Source organism: Acinonyx jubatus, chromosome A2 (genome assembly GCF_027475565.1).
Source record: "Acinonyx jubatus isolate Ajub_Pintada_27869175 chromosome A2, VMU_Ajub_asm_v1.0, whole genome shotgun sequence".
NCBI classification, from domain to species: Eukaryota; Metazoa; Chordata; class Mammalia; order Carnivora; family Felidae; genus Acinonyx; species Acinonyx jubatus.
In genome coordinates, this window is record NC_069383.1 from 11,098,836 (window position 1) to 11,118,026 (window position 19,191).

The following is a 19,191-nucleotide window of genomic DNA, read 5'->3' on the forward strand; positions in this document are numbered from 1 at the left end:
CTTTTATAGGCCCCGGGACAAGGGTTAAGTTTATCTGCTTACCAGGAATCTCAGTTGGGTGACTCACTTGCCAGATAAAATTTCTTATTAATTCAGAGAATTGCAGATACGGTTGGTGTGATACTCCTCTGCAGAAGGCATGCTGACCTCACGTGGAAAGGACGATTTTATTTTGAATTACTGCATCGAGAAGATGCAGAAAGCACAGAAAGTGGAGGAAGAAACTATCTTGAGGACGTCTGTAGGAAAAATGCACATAGAATGGAATATCCTGCAGATGCTTAGTAGATTCTAAAATCTCCCCTTATTCTGCAGATCCCTTAGCAAGACCTACGTGGCTGTACCCACATCTATGATTGTGATTGTCCACAATAATAATTATAGCTGCATTTATAAGAAATGATTTGTATGTAGTTTAAGTCATGACTGACAACTAGAAGAAAGTTACTGCTTATCCCGGGGATGTGCATATCAGATCAGTATGTTTTCAGTGGTAGTTAATTAAGTCATCAGGAGACGAGAAATACGTCCATAGGAAATACTTTCTTCTTTGTGTTAAACGACAAGGATAGGTATCTCAGAAAGTTTCATTGAAGTCAGAGGGGAAGATGGAATTTATATAATATTCACTTTCCATTCTTCTCTTAGTAGAAAATGCCATTCCGTCTCCATGACCGTCGCTTTCCCAGTTGCACTTAGCATACCGTGGTCAAGTTGCTGGTCCAGGACAGCAAGTGGTGTGCTAAAATCCTGACGGCTGGAGGAGAAGGAAGGGGATTACAGCTCCTTTCCTGGGTTCGTGATGTACCTTCGCCTCTTAACATCTATGTGAATATATGTAATCTCCAGTATGAGCAGCTGGGGCTAGATACTTGGGAACACATTAAGAAATAGGAAGATCTGAATTCAGAGTACACCGATTACATTTTAATTCTGTTTCCTCATCCATTCCTACCAGAGATTTTAGATGGTTATAAATAGACCCTAAGTGTTCTTGATTTTTTATTTGTGTTTATTTTTTAAATGTTTGTTTATTTTTGAGAGAGACAGAGACAGAGCACAAGTGGGGAAGAAGCAGAGAGAGAGGGAGACAGAACTGAAGCAGGTCCCAGGCTCCAAGCTATCAGCACGGAGCTCCACACGGGGCTCAAACTCATGAACTGCGAGATCATGATCTGAGCCGAAGTCCGATGCTTAACTGACTGAGCCACCCAGGCGCCCCGGTATTCTGATTTTTTTAAAGCATTCATACAAATACAGGAAATTATTTCAGAAAGAGGACATTACTGTTGAACAAATGTTTGATCCTAGATGGCACTCCATTTGTATGGATGCTCATGGATATGGAATACATTTAGCAAAATCGTCAACAGAAGCATTGCTTATAACAGTAAGGTGAACCTGAGGACGATGAGGTGATCAGCTATTTTGCGTACATGTATTAGGTAAAGCACGCTTACTCACTTTACAAAAAAATAAGCTTTAAGTAATTAATGTCACTGCAGTAAGAGTTTTAACATTCTCATTTGGCATTATAAAATGGTCGAATGCATATCTAGAAACCAGAGTGTTAATGACCAAGTGCAAAATTTGCAATCAAAATGTTCTCTATTCTCCCAGAAGGTGGAAAGGGAATAATTAACATAAACTATTTATACTGCTCCAGATTGCAAAACCTAAGGATTGCACTACAGCAAGTCTGATAGCCACCTATTATAAACTGGTCAGTAAAAAATGAAGAGAGTTTTATATGGCTCAACTTTGGGAAAATAATACACTCAAAGTACTGCAAATAGCTAAATCTAATCCATCCAGACATGGAAACCAAGGGTTTCATTTATCACTTTGGACAAGAATATGCAGCGAAGATTTCTTTTATCGCCAGTGCAAAGCAAGAAATATCGTTGGGTAAAAAAGAATCCTGATGATGCAAAAGAAGATAATTGCTATTAAGAAATGATTGCCAGTGCAGAAATACTCATCTTCTAAGAAAAAAGCATTTCTTTTTTTTTTTTTTAATTTTTTAAGCGTTTATTCATTTTTGAGACACAGAGAGAGACCGAGCGTGAGCAAGGGAAGGGCAGAGAGAGAGGGAGACACAGCATCTGAAGCAGGTTCCGGGCTCTGAGCTGTCAGCACAGAGCCCGGTGCGGGGCTCGAACTCACTGACCATGAGATCATAACCTGAGCTGAAGTCAGACGCTTAACTGACTGAGCCACCCAGGTGCCCCAAGAACAAAGCATTTCTGAACAAAGTCAGTCTGTTTGCAAAAAGGTTTGGACAATTATCTGTCTCTTCTCACCTTTCTCAGTAGGTGGAAATAAGTGCAGGACGTAGGTACAAGTTCGCATCCGAGTTTCCACAGAGTGGGAAGAATGACAGTTCAGTGCTCTTTCAAATATCCATCTTCAGTAGGGAAACATGTATGTTAGAGAATTCTTAGCCCGAGTGAAAAGTATCTGATCCATTTCAAATAGGATGCTCAAGAATGCAGAAGGGAATTTTTTATTCATTGACCAAGCAATCATTTAGCTTCTTTGGACAAAATTGATAATATGCAAATTGTAATAGCCTTTCAAAGTCTACTTGCAAATAGCTAATTGTTTCTGAGTATGATATAAATGATATTTTGATTTTTTTATTTTACACTAAACATCAACTATGTTGAAGATACTATGTGCGGTATTTTGGCTATTCTAAACCACAAGAAATTCATTTTTCCATTTCTCAGGACCCAAAAACTCAAAAGGAATACCTTTGAATACATTTTCCCAAGAAAAATCTTCATATCCTGATAGTGTGAGAGGTTTGGAGACCATGATTACCTCCATTGGATTTATAATACCCATGTACTTATTTATACAAACTGTGACTTTCTATAATTATACTTACTCGTGAATATATTCCTGACTCGTCAAAGAATTTAATTTTCAGCAGAGATAATAGAATAAAATCATGTAAAATATCCATCAGTGTGTTTGTTTATTCCATCCAACTCTCCTTGGCGCTTACTTCCTGATACAGAGAAATGTGAACACATACAAATTAGCTCTTGCCATCCCTTGGTGTATTTCCTCGGGAAGGAAAAATAACACGTTTCCACATTTTTGTCTATATCACAGTGTTGTTTTGTTTGTATGAAAAAGATGCCTCGTCCCCAGGGATCTCCCTGATATGGCTTGAGCCTGTAGTCCAATTAATCAAGGAAATATTAGTACTCAGTACGGATCTGTAAGGGAAGACAGAACTATTACTAAAACCAGGCTTGAAATGTTTGAACTACAAAAATTCTAAGCTTTGTCTAGGGCCAGCCAAAAACGCATTGCATCATTCTGGGAATGAACTCACTCATTGTCCTATACTCTCTCATGAGCAGCGTACCTGAAATTAAAGTGCTTCACGCATTCTTAATGGCAGTCTGAGTGTAAACAAAAAAAATTCACACCGCGTGTACAGTAAGAGCTCTAAGGATGAGAACTGTTCACAGAAATCGTCAGATTACATTTACAGTTACAAAGATGGTTTGTGGTCAACATGGAGAATCTTTAGTCTCTAGATACGGAATCTGAATTTTGATCCATGGGTAATGGTAACCCATAAAAACTTTTGAACGGAAAGCCATAAGATAATTTAGAAAAATAGAGTAGTGGTTGTGTGCAAGCTGAATTAAAGGACAGAGATGACAGGGACAGTGATAATAGAACCAATTAAAGGATGATTTGACTAAAGGAACTCTTTAGTCATTTTCCCCATCAAGAATTTGAGAAAGGAATAGGGGCCATAAAAATAGACAAGGTGTGTACTGGATAATGATTTGGAATTGTTTGCCAAAGAGTTACAGCTTAAAAACTGTAACCATTCGGCTAACCAAAGTCTGTTATATATATCCAGCCCTTCTATTAAGTATTACAGGTTGAAAAATGCAAACTAAATGAGGTGTAGTTTCTAACTCTAATACTGTGCAGCCTTCAGAATAGTTATTTTAGTTAAGCAGATCATCCTGATATGTTGTCAGTGATGCTGTAATTGAAGTCTGATGGGACCCACGAGGAGCCTGTTGGGAGTGAACCTTCTCCAGTGTCCACTGTCCTTGGGCAAGACAGATGAGGGGCTAGCCAGAGTGAGGGGAGGGTTCCATTCTGAGTGTTGAAGGTTAAGGGTGAAACTCGTAGGTTTGGGATGTCAAAGGGTAGGCAACAGTGCAAGTACTAATCACACACACAAGCCAACAGAGAACGAACTAGTAGGGGAGGAGACTGCGCGCGTACACACACACACACACACACACACACACACACACACACACACACACCCTTCCCCTTCCCCTTCCTGGGATGGATCAGTCTCTCCTGGGCGCCTCCATTGCTCACTTACAGCCAGTGTGTCCAAGAGCTCCACCAGCAAGAGTTCCTTCCAGTCTGCACGAGACGTTGGAGTCCCCTGTGCTGAGCTCTCCAGCAAGGCATAGGTCACCGTGGTCAATGAGTGTGTGCACTGCCAGGGTTTTTACGCTGAAACTTGTAGCAGGGGATTGTGGGTTATAGCTCAGGAGTCTTACTACGTGCATCCTTCTCACTGCCTCCGTAGTTTTTCCCTCAAATGCAGACAAGCTTGGATACACTGATCAGTTTCCAGTGATATAAATCTATGTTTTTCTCCTCCCTTTTTAAAAAACTTTTCTCTAAAATGACATGTTCAGAAACAAGTTTTGTATAAACATGTTGATGACATTTCCTTTTTTTAATACATTTTTTAAGTTTATTTATTTATTTTGAGAGAGAGAGTGTGTGTGTGTGAGCAGGAGAGGGGCAGAGAGAGAGAGAGAGAGAGAGAGAGAGAGAGAGAGAATATCCCAAGCAGGCTTCACACTGTCAGTGCAGAGCCTGATGTAGGACTTGAACCCACAAACTGTGAGATCACTACCTGAGCCGAAATCAAGAGCTGGACACTTAACCGGCTGAGCCACCCAGGTGCCTGATTTTTATGACATTTCTTAATAAGAGCATATTCGCAATTTGACAAAATTGGAAACAATACTCTGTTCAAACAAATTCTTTTTTTTTTTTTTTTAGAAAGTGGAAGTAGGCATCCTTTAAAAAGTGCTTACACGAATCACACACTTTACCCTGAATTTTCTTAGACCTCTCATCTGTGAACGGAAAACTCATGGTCTCGCCATTGGAAGTGACATTATTTCTTTCTGACTCCAACAAGCTTACATTAAACCATGACTCAGTGAGCCTTGTTGAAATTTAAATGGGATCCCTGTAGTAGTATTTTCATGAGCCTCCATTCAGCTAAGTATATTCTATGTTTGTGAGTACAGTATCTCCGTATACCATAAGATCTGTGGTCTTTAATTTCCTTGGTGTCTCACTGTACTTTTTATCGATCACTGGAGTTATTTTATAGGCCTATGAAAACATTTTCGCATTGATGATTTTTTGGGTCACTTTATTGCTTTCGCTCTATCTTTATCCGACTTTTTCCTTCATGGCCTGTGTTGGATTTTCCATCTTTAAAGTATCAGACAGTTGGACCAAAGAATCTCATCATTCTATTCAAGCCTAACTGTAGTACAGTACAGATCTTTGAAAGGGAACAGAAGCTTAATATTCACGTCTATGTTTTTTGAGTCCCTAGTGTATACTTTTGTTAAGTTGGCTATGCTAATGTTAGTTGTAATTCTCAAACAGTAGGGTAAACATGTCTTGGTTTACAAGACGTGGTCTTGGTTTATGAGTGTATTCTTGGTGTAATTACTTATATTGTCCCCTTTTTGCTTTCAACAGTGCCTCAGTTTGTGTGTTAAATTGTAAGGACACCCTATATATCAGGGAGAGCCGTAAAGAAATTGTCCATTTGTGCAACTCTAGAATTCAATTTATGAAAAGTGAATGTAATTAAAATATGCTGACAGCCACTGTCTCTGCTATGGACTTCATGTGTGGTGTATCTAAGATTTTTTGAGGACAAATGGATAAAACATAGTGTTTATTTACTGAAAGGGTTTTAAAGTTATAAAAGGAAAATGACGTTGCTTTTCTTTTTAGTTCTTCTCTGCCTCTCAACCAGTCTTGTCATGATTCTATTAAGGCAAATCACGCAAAGCTAAGGTGTTCATTTATTTTCTAAACAAAATAGATACAGTTATGATTTAACCAGTTATGGTGGAAGCCAGAGAACCTTATGTGGGCTGTTGGAAGTGAAAGGAATCTTGAAAAATATGTTCCACGAATCTGGTCTATCCCTTTACCTTTATAGATGAGCCACTACATCACAAGGAGGTTTCGTAAGTTGTATGTGGTTTCCTGGCTTTTAAAAGAATATACCACACTATGGTCAGATCTCCAATATAGTAGTCCAGGGTTTCACAGTTCCTTTTGCTAGACATGATTGCATATGAAAGGCCAAAAGCAACCCTATTTCACACGACTCTCCCTTGCTAATAAGACTGTGACCGTGCTTGTTTAGAATTACAGCTATTGGATCCTTGGTACATCACAACCAGTAGAAAACATGTCAGCCTCTGAGACTGGCCGCCATTCGTTAGAGAATAGGAGGCATATTCAACACTAAATGTCTGGCCCTAGACTCTGTATGCCCTGCCTGCTAGTGCCCTCTGCAATTCATGGTCTGTCCTCACTAAAATCTCTTATATTCGCTATGTCTTTATAACTAACTCCAACACAAACTGGGCTTTTCCCCGAGGACCGCAATTCTCTGCAGCCACAACAGTGCTTTTGTTTGGTTTCTCCCACTACTTTTTCTAGAATGGGCTCTGGAAGTAGCAGTAGCTGTCCTCCCTGCTTTTTGCTGTTTTTAGATTTGTGCTGTCCAAAACTCTAACCACTAGTCACTTGAGTACTTGAAACGTAGCTGATTCAAATTGACATGTGTTATTAGTGTGAAATACATTCAGGATTTTGGAGACCAAGTATGGAAAAAAAATGTAAAATATTTTGTTATTTTTACCAGCTTTATTGAGATATAGCTGACATATAATAATGTATAAGTTTAAGGTGTACAGCATGATTTTGACACACACATGTGGTACAAAATGATTAGCATAGTAGAGTTGGCTAGCACCCCCATCACCCCACATAATTGCCTCTTATTTTGTTTTGAGTTTTTCATATGGTGAGAACATTTAAGGCTTATTCTCTTCACAGCTCTCAAGTATATAGTACAATATTGGTAACTTCAGTCACCATGCAGTACAGTAGCTCCCCAGAGCTTACTCATCTGATAACTGGAAGTTTGTGCCTTGTGACCAACATCTTTCATTTCCCCGCCACCAGCCCCTGGCAACCATCACTGTACTCTCTGTTTCTAGGAGTTTGACTTTTTTTAGATTCCACATATGAATGAGATCGTGTAGTATTTGTCTTTCTGAGTCTGACTTACTGCATTTAACATAATGCTTTCACGGTCCACCCGTGTAATTCTTACTGGTAGGATTTCCTTTTTTCTGTGGCTGAATAATACTCCATTCTGTGTGTGTGTGTGTGTGTGTGTGTGTGTGTGTGTGTGTGTGTGTGTGTCTTTATTCATTCATTGGATACTTAGTTGTTTCTTTACCTCAGCAATTGTGAATAATGCTGCAATGAACATAGGAATGCAGATACCTCTTCAAGATCCTGATTTCATTCTTTTTGGATGTATAATGAGAACTAATTTACATTTCTCTGATGATTAGTGATGTTTGGCATCTTTTCATGTACCTGTTGGCCGTGTGTATGTCTTTAGAATATGGCTAGTCAGTTCCTCTGCCCATTTTTTAATCAGGTTTTTTGGGGTTTTTTTGTTATTGAGTTACGAGTTCCTTATATATTTTGAATCTTAATTTCTCATCAGATAAAATGAATTGCAAATATTTTCTTCTTTATGTTGCCTTTTCCTCTTGTGGATTGTTTATTTTGCTCTGCAGAAGCTTTTTAGTTTGATGTAACCCCACTTATTTTTGCTTTTTTTGCTTGGTCTTTTAGTGTCCTATCTAAAAAACAGTTGACAAGACCAACATCAAGGGTCTTTTTTCCTATGTTTTCTTCTAGGGATTTTATAGTTTCAAGTCTTACGTTTAAGTCTTCACTTTATTTTGAGTTAATTTTTGTGAGAGGTATAAGATAGGGGTTCAATTTTATTCTCCTGCATTGATCAGTTTTCCTAACACAGTGTTTTGTTTAATGTTTTGTTTATTGTTGAGAGAGCAGGGGAGGGGCAGAGACAGAGGGACAGAAGATCTGAAGCGGGCTCTGGGCTGCTGACAGCAGTGAGCCTGATATGGGGCTTGGCCTCACAAACGGTGACATCATGACCTGAGCCGAAGGTGGACACTCAGTTGACTGAGCTACCCAAGTGCCCCCTCAGTGTTTTTAACACAGATTTCATTTTATAATGATATTTTAGATATATTGCATTAAAATCTATTTTAAAATTAATTTTACCTCTTTTTTAAAAAAACTCTTAAAAATGTAGCTGTGAGAGCATTTACAGCTGTCCATGTGTCTCCCCTTATATCCACGTTGGACAGTGCTTGTTGTATTCCATTCCTCTTTTGCCCTAAAAACTCTAGTTCTCAACCTCATGGCATCAGATTTTATCACCCTCATTACTCACTGCTGTGGTCCTCGTGGCAGTCCTGGTCATTTCCCATCATGTCTTGATCAAGTTAACATCTAGGTCACCAATATTTTTTCCAACAGTATTGTCTCAATTCATGGTAAATTCCGTATATACTTGAATGAACCTTCCAGTACACAGACCTCTTGTTTCCTTAAATGTATCCCGTCTGACTTATTTATTTTTTTTAACTATGACAATACCTACACTTTGTTGATTCCAAATTTTTATAAACCCTCCCTCATCTCTATTTTGTCCCTTCGACTACCTTTCTTGTTCCCGGACTCCAGCAATTCTTCGACTCCACCGGCACTCTGATCCGTTCATTGGTCGTGCTCTTTTACTCTCCGTCCATCCTGTTTCAGTCCTCCATGTATTCAAAAAATATGTACTGGACACCTCTTACGTGCCATGCTTCATTCTGAGTGGCAGAGATAGAAAATCTCTGCCGTCATGTTGCTTTTAGTCCTCTTGGCGTGACAAATAATAGGACAGGCTAAATTAGTAAGATATTTATCATGGTATTGGATAATAAGAGCTGCCAAGGAGAAAATGTAAGTCAGGAAATGGGGATACGAACCGCTGGCATGGGGGTGGGGAATTTTTAAAAGGATAGCTAGGGAAGAAAGTAAATGAGTTAGCCGAGTGAGTATCTGGGGCTAATGCATTCTAGGAAAAAAAAACACTACAAATGCAAAGTCCTTGGAGTAATAGCGACTCTGGTGTACTCCAGAAACAGGAAAGAAGTAGGCTGGAGAAGAGAGGAAGAAGGGAAGAGAAGTAGAGGGTAAGATCAGAGAGACAGCTGGATCTCAGATAGGGCAGGGCTTTATAGATCCTAATGGAAAATACTGTAAAACCATTGGAGGATTTTGAGCAGAAGAATGTGATAACCTGGCGTTGGAGGCTTGTAGTATTTCGAGGGCCGTCTAATGGTGGCTTACCCCCTCTGACGATTTTGGTGGCTTGAGCCGTACTTGTGATGAGGTTGTAAGCGTTGAGAAGAGGAGAAATTCTGGATACATACTGACTTTGGGAATACATGGATCATGTCATTCCTCTGCGCAAAATAGCTCCCCCTTTATGCCAGTAAGCATCAGGGGCTTAAGAATGTCTTAACGAGTCTCTGTGAATCTGACACTTACGTTTTACTCTGATTTCTCCTAATTTCTCATTTAATTTTAGCAACTAGCCCTCTGATAGTCTTTGAAAATGCCTGGGGCCACGTTGCTGCTTCATGGCCTTAGTAAAGCCTGCTGTCTGGAGAATCCTGCCCCAGGTATCCATGCACACAGCCACCTCCCTCTTCTCTTTTGGGTCTTTGTGCTACTCTTACCACTTGTGCAACACAGTCTGCTCTAGCTCCTACTTAAAGACGAAGCATCCTCCCAACCTGTCATTTTTGGTCTCCTTTCTCCTGCTCTGTTATTCTCCAATTTTAGCACTTACCACCATTTCACATCCTAACTAATAGACAGACTATGTATGTCAGTCAATTGCATATTATCTTCCACCTGAATGTGAACTCCATGAAGGCAGGGGTTTTTGTCTCCTTTACTGATAATGTCCTGAATGTTTATTATGGTACCTAACACGTGGTAGATGATGAGTAAATATTACCAGAAGTAGTAGCAAATACGAAATAAGTTAACTCTTTTCAAAAGCCGAGGACTATTTGAACACTTGCTAAGTAGGAAAGTACTATTTTATAGGAGTTAGATGATGTTAACTTAGCCTCATTAGCTTTTTGCCTCTCTGGTTATTTATTCAGTTTTTCCCAAAGCCTTTATATGCTTAAGGGAAGCTCAGTAATTACTTGTTGTCTACTCTGTTGCAAACACTGCGGCTGGCATCTGGGATACATGAGCCTCCTCTAGGAGGAGAGCTACTGCAGTATATCAGCAGTTATAATCAAGTGCACTGGGTGTGTTGTAAAGGATAATTACGTTACTGAAGTCTGGAGTGTTGATGATCCATCTGATCCAGACGCAGAGAAGCATGTGGAATTGAAAGGTTATTATACTTACAGGCCCTGGAGAGGAAGGGGCGTGCCATGCAGGGGGCCACATGGGAGGAGTGCCGAGTGAGCAGGCTCAATCAAACAGGTCCAGGAGCCAGAGGATAGAGCGAGGGTCCATAGGAAGTGGCTTACTAGGGGGTCGGGGTTGGGTACACAAGCAAAAGAGTGAGTCAGTTTCATTGGCGTGTTCGAATGTCACTAGGTCACCGTCACGGGAGGGCAAGCAGGGGGAACTTGTGACAGGGACCAGCCTTTATCACTCTGTGCACCTGGTTGCCGGGGCCAGGTCTCACAGCCTGTCTAGTAAGAAGGTGGAGACCTCAGGAAATCAAAAGTTTTAAAAATTTACAACACACTGGGTGATACTAGAAATAAACACAAGGCTTTGGATCCACAGAGAAAAGGCACCCTGGCAGTCTGTAAACAGTCCATTTCAGATTGAATGCTTTCCCAGTGGCATTGTAGTCCTAAAGACAGAAGTCTGGCCTCTTAAAACCTAGGTAAGCGTGCAGGGCTGGTGTCTGTCTCTCTCCTATCTCTGTGAATATCAGATGCCCTACTTACAGCCAGAGCCAGAACCCTCCCCCACCCAGCCTGCAGCCTGCATTGAACCTCTAATGTTTTTAATCAGTCTTGCTAAATACTTCCTGTAGGGAGAATGAGTAGTGATGAGAAGTAATCTTGCGGCTTCTTTATTCTGAAAAATTCAATCACTGATCTACAGATACTGCTTATTCATCATGATACCCCAGTGTAGAAGATGGGGATTAAATTTCAGCCTTAAAGGTTGTGGGATCCCTCAAGGCTTAGAGTATGGTAATGAAAAATTGAGAACCTAAAAAAGGGATTCCAGAATCTGCATAGTGAATAAACTCTCACCAGGCCTTGCTTCTGATGTGAATTTAGGATTATGTGCATAGGAATATGCCATGTGCTTTTCACTGGAGCCTTAGTGCTTTGTCTATATTTCACATGTAACTCCTTTTCATGTCTTTTTCTTCAGTTTCAAACAAATTCTCTTTAGTTTCTTGAGGTCATATGTGATTTCTGGGCCTTTCTTCACTGGTCTTACTAAGTATGTAAGTACTAGGAAGGCCTCCTGGTTACAATTAGAAGCCATTGACCTGACTCGATACTCTAAACAGAAGCTGTCTCCTTGGCAGGTCTATGCCTGGTTGCTTACCAGTGACCCCCTGCCTCTGAAGGTGAGCGCATGTCCCTATCTTTGCCTTTGTATTCAGAGTAATACATGTTTCCCAGGATCCATGGTCTTCCTGGACCCCAACTCTAATTCTTTGAGTTCTTGAAAGATCTCCAAAACTAGTTATTAGGTCCTACACATGGGTGGTACGCTTGTCTTAAAATATGCTGACTTGAGCATGAAGCCACCTGATCTAAAGTAAAAATTCCCGTTCTTCCTACACTCCGGTAAAGTCAGAAATAGAAAATTCATTTCAAATGTCTTGGCTCTTGTATGTAATTTTCCTTTTGTGCTTTTGTGGGACCGCATTCTGATTTACATGTTCTCACAGTATGGCAGTGAATCTGTTTCTTTCTTACGTGGATGTGTCCTTTCTTACAGTGTCTCCACTTACTTATTCATCAAACACTTTGCTGTCTTGTGTTAGGCATTGTTACCCGGGCTGTCACATTGGAACCAGAGGACACAGCCTTTGGCTTCGTGGACTTTAGACCACTTATTGTTCCTCTAAGAACCATACAGGTCATATTGGTGCTTGGTTAACATACTATTCTTTTAAAATCATGGTGTCTTGGGGCACCTGGGTGGCCCAGTTGGTTGAGTGTCCAACTCTTGATTTTGCCTCAGGTCATGATCTCAGGTTCGTGAGTTCGAGCCCCACTTCTGGCTCTGCACTGACCGCGCAGAACCTGCTTGGGGAGTTTTTTCTCTCTGTGTCTCTCTCCCCCTTCTGTCACTCATATGTGCTCTTTCTCAAAGTAAATCAATTTTAAAATAAACAAATAAAAATAAAATCATGACGTCCCTCTGACAAAATGTTATTTAAGCCTTTTTCTCATGAACTATTGTAAAAACCTGAAAACCAATACTCCCAATATTTTTAATTAAAAAAAATTTTTTTTAATGTTTATTTCTTTTTGAGAACGAGAGAGACAGAGCACGAGCAGGTGAGGGGCAGAGAGAGAGGGAAACACAGAATCCAAAGCAGGCTCCATACTCTGAGCTGTCAGCACAGAACCCAGCTCAGGGCTCAAACCCACGAACTGTGAGATCATGACCCAAGCTGAAGTCAGACACTTAAATTGACTGAGCCATCCCAGTGCCCCCCAGTACTCCCTATTTTTCAACGATTTCTGTTTTATTCCAGATAGAGTGATTATTATAGTCAGTTTTTATTGCTTGTAAGGTTTTCTTGCAATATTTTAATTAAGTTCTTTAATACTTCCTCTTCCATGATGAATATACCAACTTTGACTATGTTGTTGCATTATAAGGTTAGGATGATCGCAAGAAGGCAAGTAGGGTCAAGGGAAGAGACAGTGCCTCCAGCTCTGTTCTCTGGGAGCCTTTTGGTACCTGCTCTGTGCAGGAGAAGGTTACTCCACCCCTCTCATTCCTTGCAGCCCGTTTTCACCTTTAGTCTTACATAGAAGGAAAGCAGCACGGTAATTTTATATACAAATATCCTGGAAATATATTTTCAACAAAAGGGGACCATTTAAATGAATTACACTTTAGTTACAGGAAATGCTATCTTGAAAACATTAAGTGAAAAAATAACATCAAACTACAGGTAACAATCACAAAAATGTTAATATAACTGTAATAATACCAAAAATGATAAAGGCAATAGAAGAGTAGCTAATATTTTTATGTATTTTTAAAGTTTGTTCATTTGTTTGTTTGTTTGTTTGTTTATTTTTGTGAGAAAGAAGAGCCGAGCAGAGCGATAGTCCCAAGCAGGTTCTGCACCGACACGAGGCTCAATCCCACAAACCATGAGATTCTGACCTGAGCCGAAATCAAGAGTAGGACACTCAACAGACTGAGCCACCCGGGCACCCCAGTAGCTAATATTTTTTAAGCAATCGCTATATCACGAACAGGTTCTAGATGCTTTACACTTAATTCTTTTAATTACTTCATCAAACCCCACAGCAACCTTATCAGGTGGCAAACACCATCCAACTTTTCCATGTGAGTGTAAAAATGAAGTACTGAGAGTTTAGGCAACATTGCTAGGTTCAGTGAAAAGATGATACCCATCCTCAAGACACTTGGATTCTAATGGTGTGACAAACCTGTGAAACAGGTGTGGTGTCTGTCACGAGCCGTGTGTTACCAGGGAAGACACCACAGGTTCACGATGGGATTCCATCAATTGTGAAACCAGAGAAGATTCCACATGGAAGAAACACGTGAACAGAGTTGTAAAGAAAGGACTGCCTAGTTTTTCGGGTGAACAGGCAGATGGGAAAAAGCTAAAAAGAGTTGGTCTCAAAATGGGACCGCTACCCACCAATTATGTGACTATACACAAGTAGCTTTAATCCTTCATCTGAACAACGGAAATGATATCTACTATTTCTTTATGGCTTATCAAGTAAAATAGAGTTGATTGAGAGCTCTTTTTAGTTATTAGATACTATTCAGTTATTGAAAACTCTTTAAATACGTGACTCTCCCTTTTGCTTCGCCTTGCTTAGGTAGATGTAATTGTGACCTTGGGAGGTCTCGGTGGGCGTTTTGACCAGATCATGGCATCTGTGAGCACCCTGTTCCAAGTTACTTGCATCACTCCTGTGCCGATTATAATAATCCAAGAGGAATCTCTCATCTACCTGCTCCAACCAGTAAGTGAAGAATAAGTATAATGTCAGCACATTGCTTCCATAAAACTTCTAACATTTGAATAGACTAGAACGAAACATGAGCCTAGCGTGTGTCTTTGAATTTGACACCTGAGGGAAGTTGACCATGTTTGCTTCATTTTATCATGCCCCGAAAAAAAAACCGCATAACTTTTAATTAAATTGACTAAGAATTAAATTTAGCCCTTTTACATTTTGAGCAGCTGAATGTGAATGCCACTTGAGAAACATCTCAACAGAGGAAGCCCAAAGCTTGGCAAATATTTCAAACGGAATTCTCATATATTTTCAGTGCTGTCATTATAACTGGAAACTGGATTTGATTTTGTTAAGCACTAAAAAAAAAAAATTTTTAGCTTTTACTCTTCATAAGTTGCCTGCTTATTAATTTCACTGCTTCAGAATACATTTCTAATGATCAATGTCATTCACTTCCCCTGATGAATATCATGGAAATTTTCTATCGATCCAGTGCTGAGAACAGAATCCTTATTAAATAAACCAGTTTTATAAGGTTGGTCAGTGGGCTCCTCTAGAAAAGTAATCGTTTGGTAACGTTTTTAAAAGAGTGGACAGTTGTTCTTCCTTGCCTCTCACTGTCATGTGCTGCTTACAGTGTTGCTCCTGCCCCATCTGCCAGTGTCCCTCTGCAGCATGCTGTTACCTAGAAATTGTTGTTTGGTTAATATAGTGGGTATCAGGCACACTCCCTGCTGTTCAGCCAGCTTTGCATTTTTTTTTTTTCTGGCTCTTTGTATTGCCTAGCTTTGTTGTTTTCTGGAAAACTTCTAAGAGGTGTGGAAAGGGAGCTGAAGAATTCAGTTTTCAAACTCCATACTCTCCATGGATTTAGTCAACGAACAGTTTATGAAGTGCCTGCTCTTTTTTTTTAATCTTTTTTTAACATTTATTTATTTTCGAGAGACAGAGACAGAGCACAAGCAGGGGAGGGGCAGAGAGAGAGAGAGGGAGACACAGAATCTGAAGCAGGCTCCGGGCTCTGAGCTGTCAGCACAGAGCCTGATGCGGGGCTCGAACCCATAAACTGTGAGATCATGACCTGAGCTGAAGTCAGACGCTCAACCGACGGAGCCACCCAGGCGCCCCTGGAGTGCCTGTTTATTGCAGTGCTAGGCAGTTGAGGAGTCAAAGAAAATACTGACATGATCTTTGCTCTCTAGCACATGTCCAGTGAAGAAGTCATTAATAAAAACATAAGATGTAAAGCACGAAGATGAAAGATTATATAATTTGATCATACGTGCAGTAAGGGAAGTCCATCCAGGGGCACTCACATTTTATTCACTCCGTTAACTCAACAAATACTTATTGGGTACCTGCTATGTGCCAGGCACTTACCAGGGATACAGAAGCCAACTAAAGAGACAAAAATCCCTTGTTTTCGTGGAACATACATTCTCTTGAGGTTACAGTGCAGCAGAATCCTCCAGGATGAGTGGATGTTTGCTATGGGAGATGATGAGAAAGTCATTTAAGGCAGAAAGGAGCCACTAAAGAAAGGTGGAGGCATAAGGTACATTGTAGGATCTGCAGGTAATTCTGTACAGCAGTGTGGAAGATGCTAGAAGATAAGACTAAAAACTACTTTGATTGTGAAGAGCCTTGAATTCTACACAGTGGAGTGTGGACTTTTTCGCTAGAGGTTATGGGAAGTCATTAATAGATTTCACTTAGTGGTATGATGTGAGCAGATATGCCTCTTAGATTTCTAATTGTGTATTTGTTAAATACCTATAATTTCCTAACAGTTTCTGAAGGGTTAAAGTTTCTACCATTGTGAATCATTGAGCTTTATTACATTATATATACTATATTGATGATTTGATGGCTAAAGTAGTCAACCGTAACTTGGCTGTATGTAGATATTCTAGTTGATAGATTACAAGTTAGTTGACGCTGTACTAAAATTAAAAAGCAAGTTAAAAAATAAAATTGGAAGATTAACTGGTAGAAAAAAATCATATCTGAAAAATGTCTTATGCTCTTAAGAGCTTTTCATTGTTTCTGGTATTCCCTACTATCACTGGAATGTGTATGATTTTGGACTTCCTAAAATGCGTTCAGCTTGAGATTCCTTGGATTTCCGCCCTCTGCAGATGCTGTCTGTCATCCGTTTGGGAAACTCTCAGCCATTATTTTTTCAATATTGTCTCTGCCCTGTTCTCCTTCTCCCTTCCTCTGTAACTCTGCTTAACTGTACCTAAGATGCTCTAATTGTATCGTGTCCATCTCAGCACTTCTCTTTCATACTTTCTATGCCGTAACCTCTCTGGGCTTCACTCGGAAGCTCATCACCTGTGTTCCACATCACCCTTCTGCTTCAGCCATGTCTGTTTTGCTGCTAAAACCATCCACGGTGTTTAAAATTCCTGCCATGATTCTTCTTTCTTGCATGCCTGTCCTCTCGTCAGTGTTTCAAGATTCTTTCTTAAAACATAATTGTCATACTTATTTTATGGTCAAGAATAATTCTAGTACCTGTAGTTCTTTGTAAGCCCGCTGTCTTTTGTATTCATTTTTGCTTCTATACTTTGTCAACTCGATTCCTTCTGTGTGTTGTGAATTTTGGCGATGACCTTATATTTCTGGGAACTTTCCTGTGGGAATTGTTTGAAGTGTGAGTTAAAAGTGAGTCCAAGGGGGAGTTTAGAGCAGACTCCCAACCCAGTTATTCACAGGCATTAACAACTCAGGACATCTTGCTGGAGACTTTTTGACCATCTAGGTGGTGTGAATTCTGAAGGCAGTATGTTGCGAGTTTGACTTCCGGTTACAGGTGCTCACGGGAGACTTGCTCCCTCTTCTCAGCTACAGGGTGCCTGGGTTTGGTCAGGCTTTTCCTGGCGGTCCAGTGGAAGTGTTATTTATATTCATCTTACACTGAGAGTCTCTGCCTTATCTGGTGCACTCTGCTGCACTCACACCTTGGAGAGGCCTTGGGCTTTGTCTCCTGATGACTTTCTGTACTTGGATGTCTTGGAAACCAAAGCTCAAGTTCATCTGCTTTGGTACACACCAAGTATTTCAGAGGTGAAAGTTAGATGTGGTGTTCAGTCCAACCTTAGTTTTTGGCTTCTGAGTATTCTTAAAACAAAAGAAAAAAAACACAGATGTTTGATGCATTTTAAAAGATTCTTTTTAATTTTTTTCTAGCACTTTTTATCGCTTTAAGTTGGTCAGGATGCTAATTTATCATAGTGTCTCTGTAAGACAGGTCTTACCCTGCCTGTGTTGCAGGAATAATTAACTCCCAATCTCAGAGGTTTAACTGAGATTGAGTTTTTAAAGTTTTTTTTCTCATCAGTGGAGTATCTGGTCTGGTTTTGGCAGCTTCCTCCATTTTATATCAAAGCCAACTGGAAGAAATTGCAGCATCTGGAGGAAAAGATTGCTAGAAAGTGGCACTGCATGTTTTAAAAGGCCAGGCCTGGCCATGTTTTATATCACCTTTGGTGGAAATACAGTGACACTCCCCAGCCCACTGCAAGGCCTCCTGGAAAAGAAAGGCGGTGGTCGGGGAAAGGAATCGCTTTGTGAGCACAGAGCATGGTCTCTCTCAAACCGCCAGCAACTGAAGTTGGGGATGAAAAGTCTGGAATCATGACCTTAGATCATTTCTAGGAATATAATTTTTTTCTCATTTATACGATATGTTCAACTTTGATTAGTTGTTAAAACAGAATCCTCCTGGGGCACCTGGGTGGCTCAGTCAGTTGAACGTCCAGCTGTGGCTCAGGTCATGATCTCACGGTCTGTAAGTTCAAGCCCCACATCAAGCTCTGTGCTGACAGCTCAGAGCCTGGAGCCTGCTTTGGATCCTGTGTTTCCTTCTCTCTCTCTGCCCCTTCCTCACTTTTGCTCTGTCTCTCTCACTCTTTCTCTCAAAAATAAATAAACATTAAAAAAATAAAATAAAATGAAAACAGAATCCTCAGTTCTCCAAACATAATTATCATTGCAAGTGTACCTGTATAGCCTACGTGCCCCAAAACAATGCCTTCTGGATTCTCTTTCTGGTCATTGTAATTGTGTCTCATTTGCTTCTCCTAAGAAAGTAATTATTACATAGTGTGGGGCACAAAGCTCTGCATGATCACACCCCCTGTCATGTAGAGGGGTGACGGTATTTAGCATAGACTTCGCCTCTTGCTTTACCAGTCCTGGCTTTGCTCCTGTTTGGCACTCAGTTCCAGAGAAATCTTCCCAGAGATACATACTAGGTTCCTGCTTTTCAGTTGCTTTTAGGAAGAGACCACTAAGACAATTTAGTGATACAAATGCAAAAGTCAAAATGAGTGTGTTTGAGGGTTTAGGATATGAACAATCTTATGTTGTATTGTATATATTGTATATATATTGTATCCATGATCCCTCCCTGACTTGAGCTCTGTCTCTTTCTCTCTCTCTCTTTCAAAACTAAATAAACATTTAAAAAAAATTTAAAAACTCGGGGCGCCTCGGTGGCTCCGTCGGTTACTTAACCAACTTCAGCTCAGGTCATGATCTCACAGTCTGTGAGTTTGAGCCCCACGTCGGGCTCTGTGCTGACAGCTCAGAGCCTGGAGCCTGCTTCGGATTCTGTGTCTCCCTCTTTCTCTGACCCTCCCCTGTTCATGCTCTGTCTCTCTCTGTCTCAAAAATAAATAAACATTAAAAAAAATTAAACGATGTCTAC

At 40.3% G+C, this 19,191-nt stretch overlaps 1 protein-coding gene across 14 annotated transcripts in view; it reads left to right on the forward strand.

Annotated features, from left to right (window-relative positions):
• The window catches only part of TPK1 (thiamin pyrophosphokinase 1), a 343,981-nt gene that overhangs the window by 196,892 nt on the left and 127,898 nt on the right, over positions 1-19,191 (forward strand). For 12 of the 14 annotated variants that reach the window (XM_053217935.1, XM_053217936.1, XM_053217939.1 and 9 more), the window contains one exon: positions 14,331-14,477. The exons of the other annotated variants lie outside the window; for them this stretch is intronic. In XM_053217935.1, the coding sequence (XP_053073910.1) occupies positions 14,331-14,477 (147 nt within the window). The remainder of the gene's footprint in view (positions 1-14,330; positions 14,478-19,191) is intronic. 14 annotated transcript variants of the gene reach the window in all.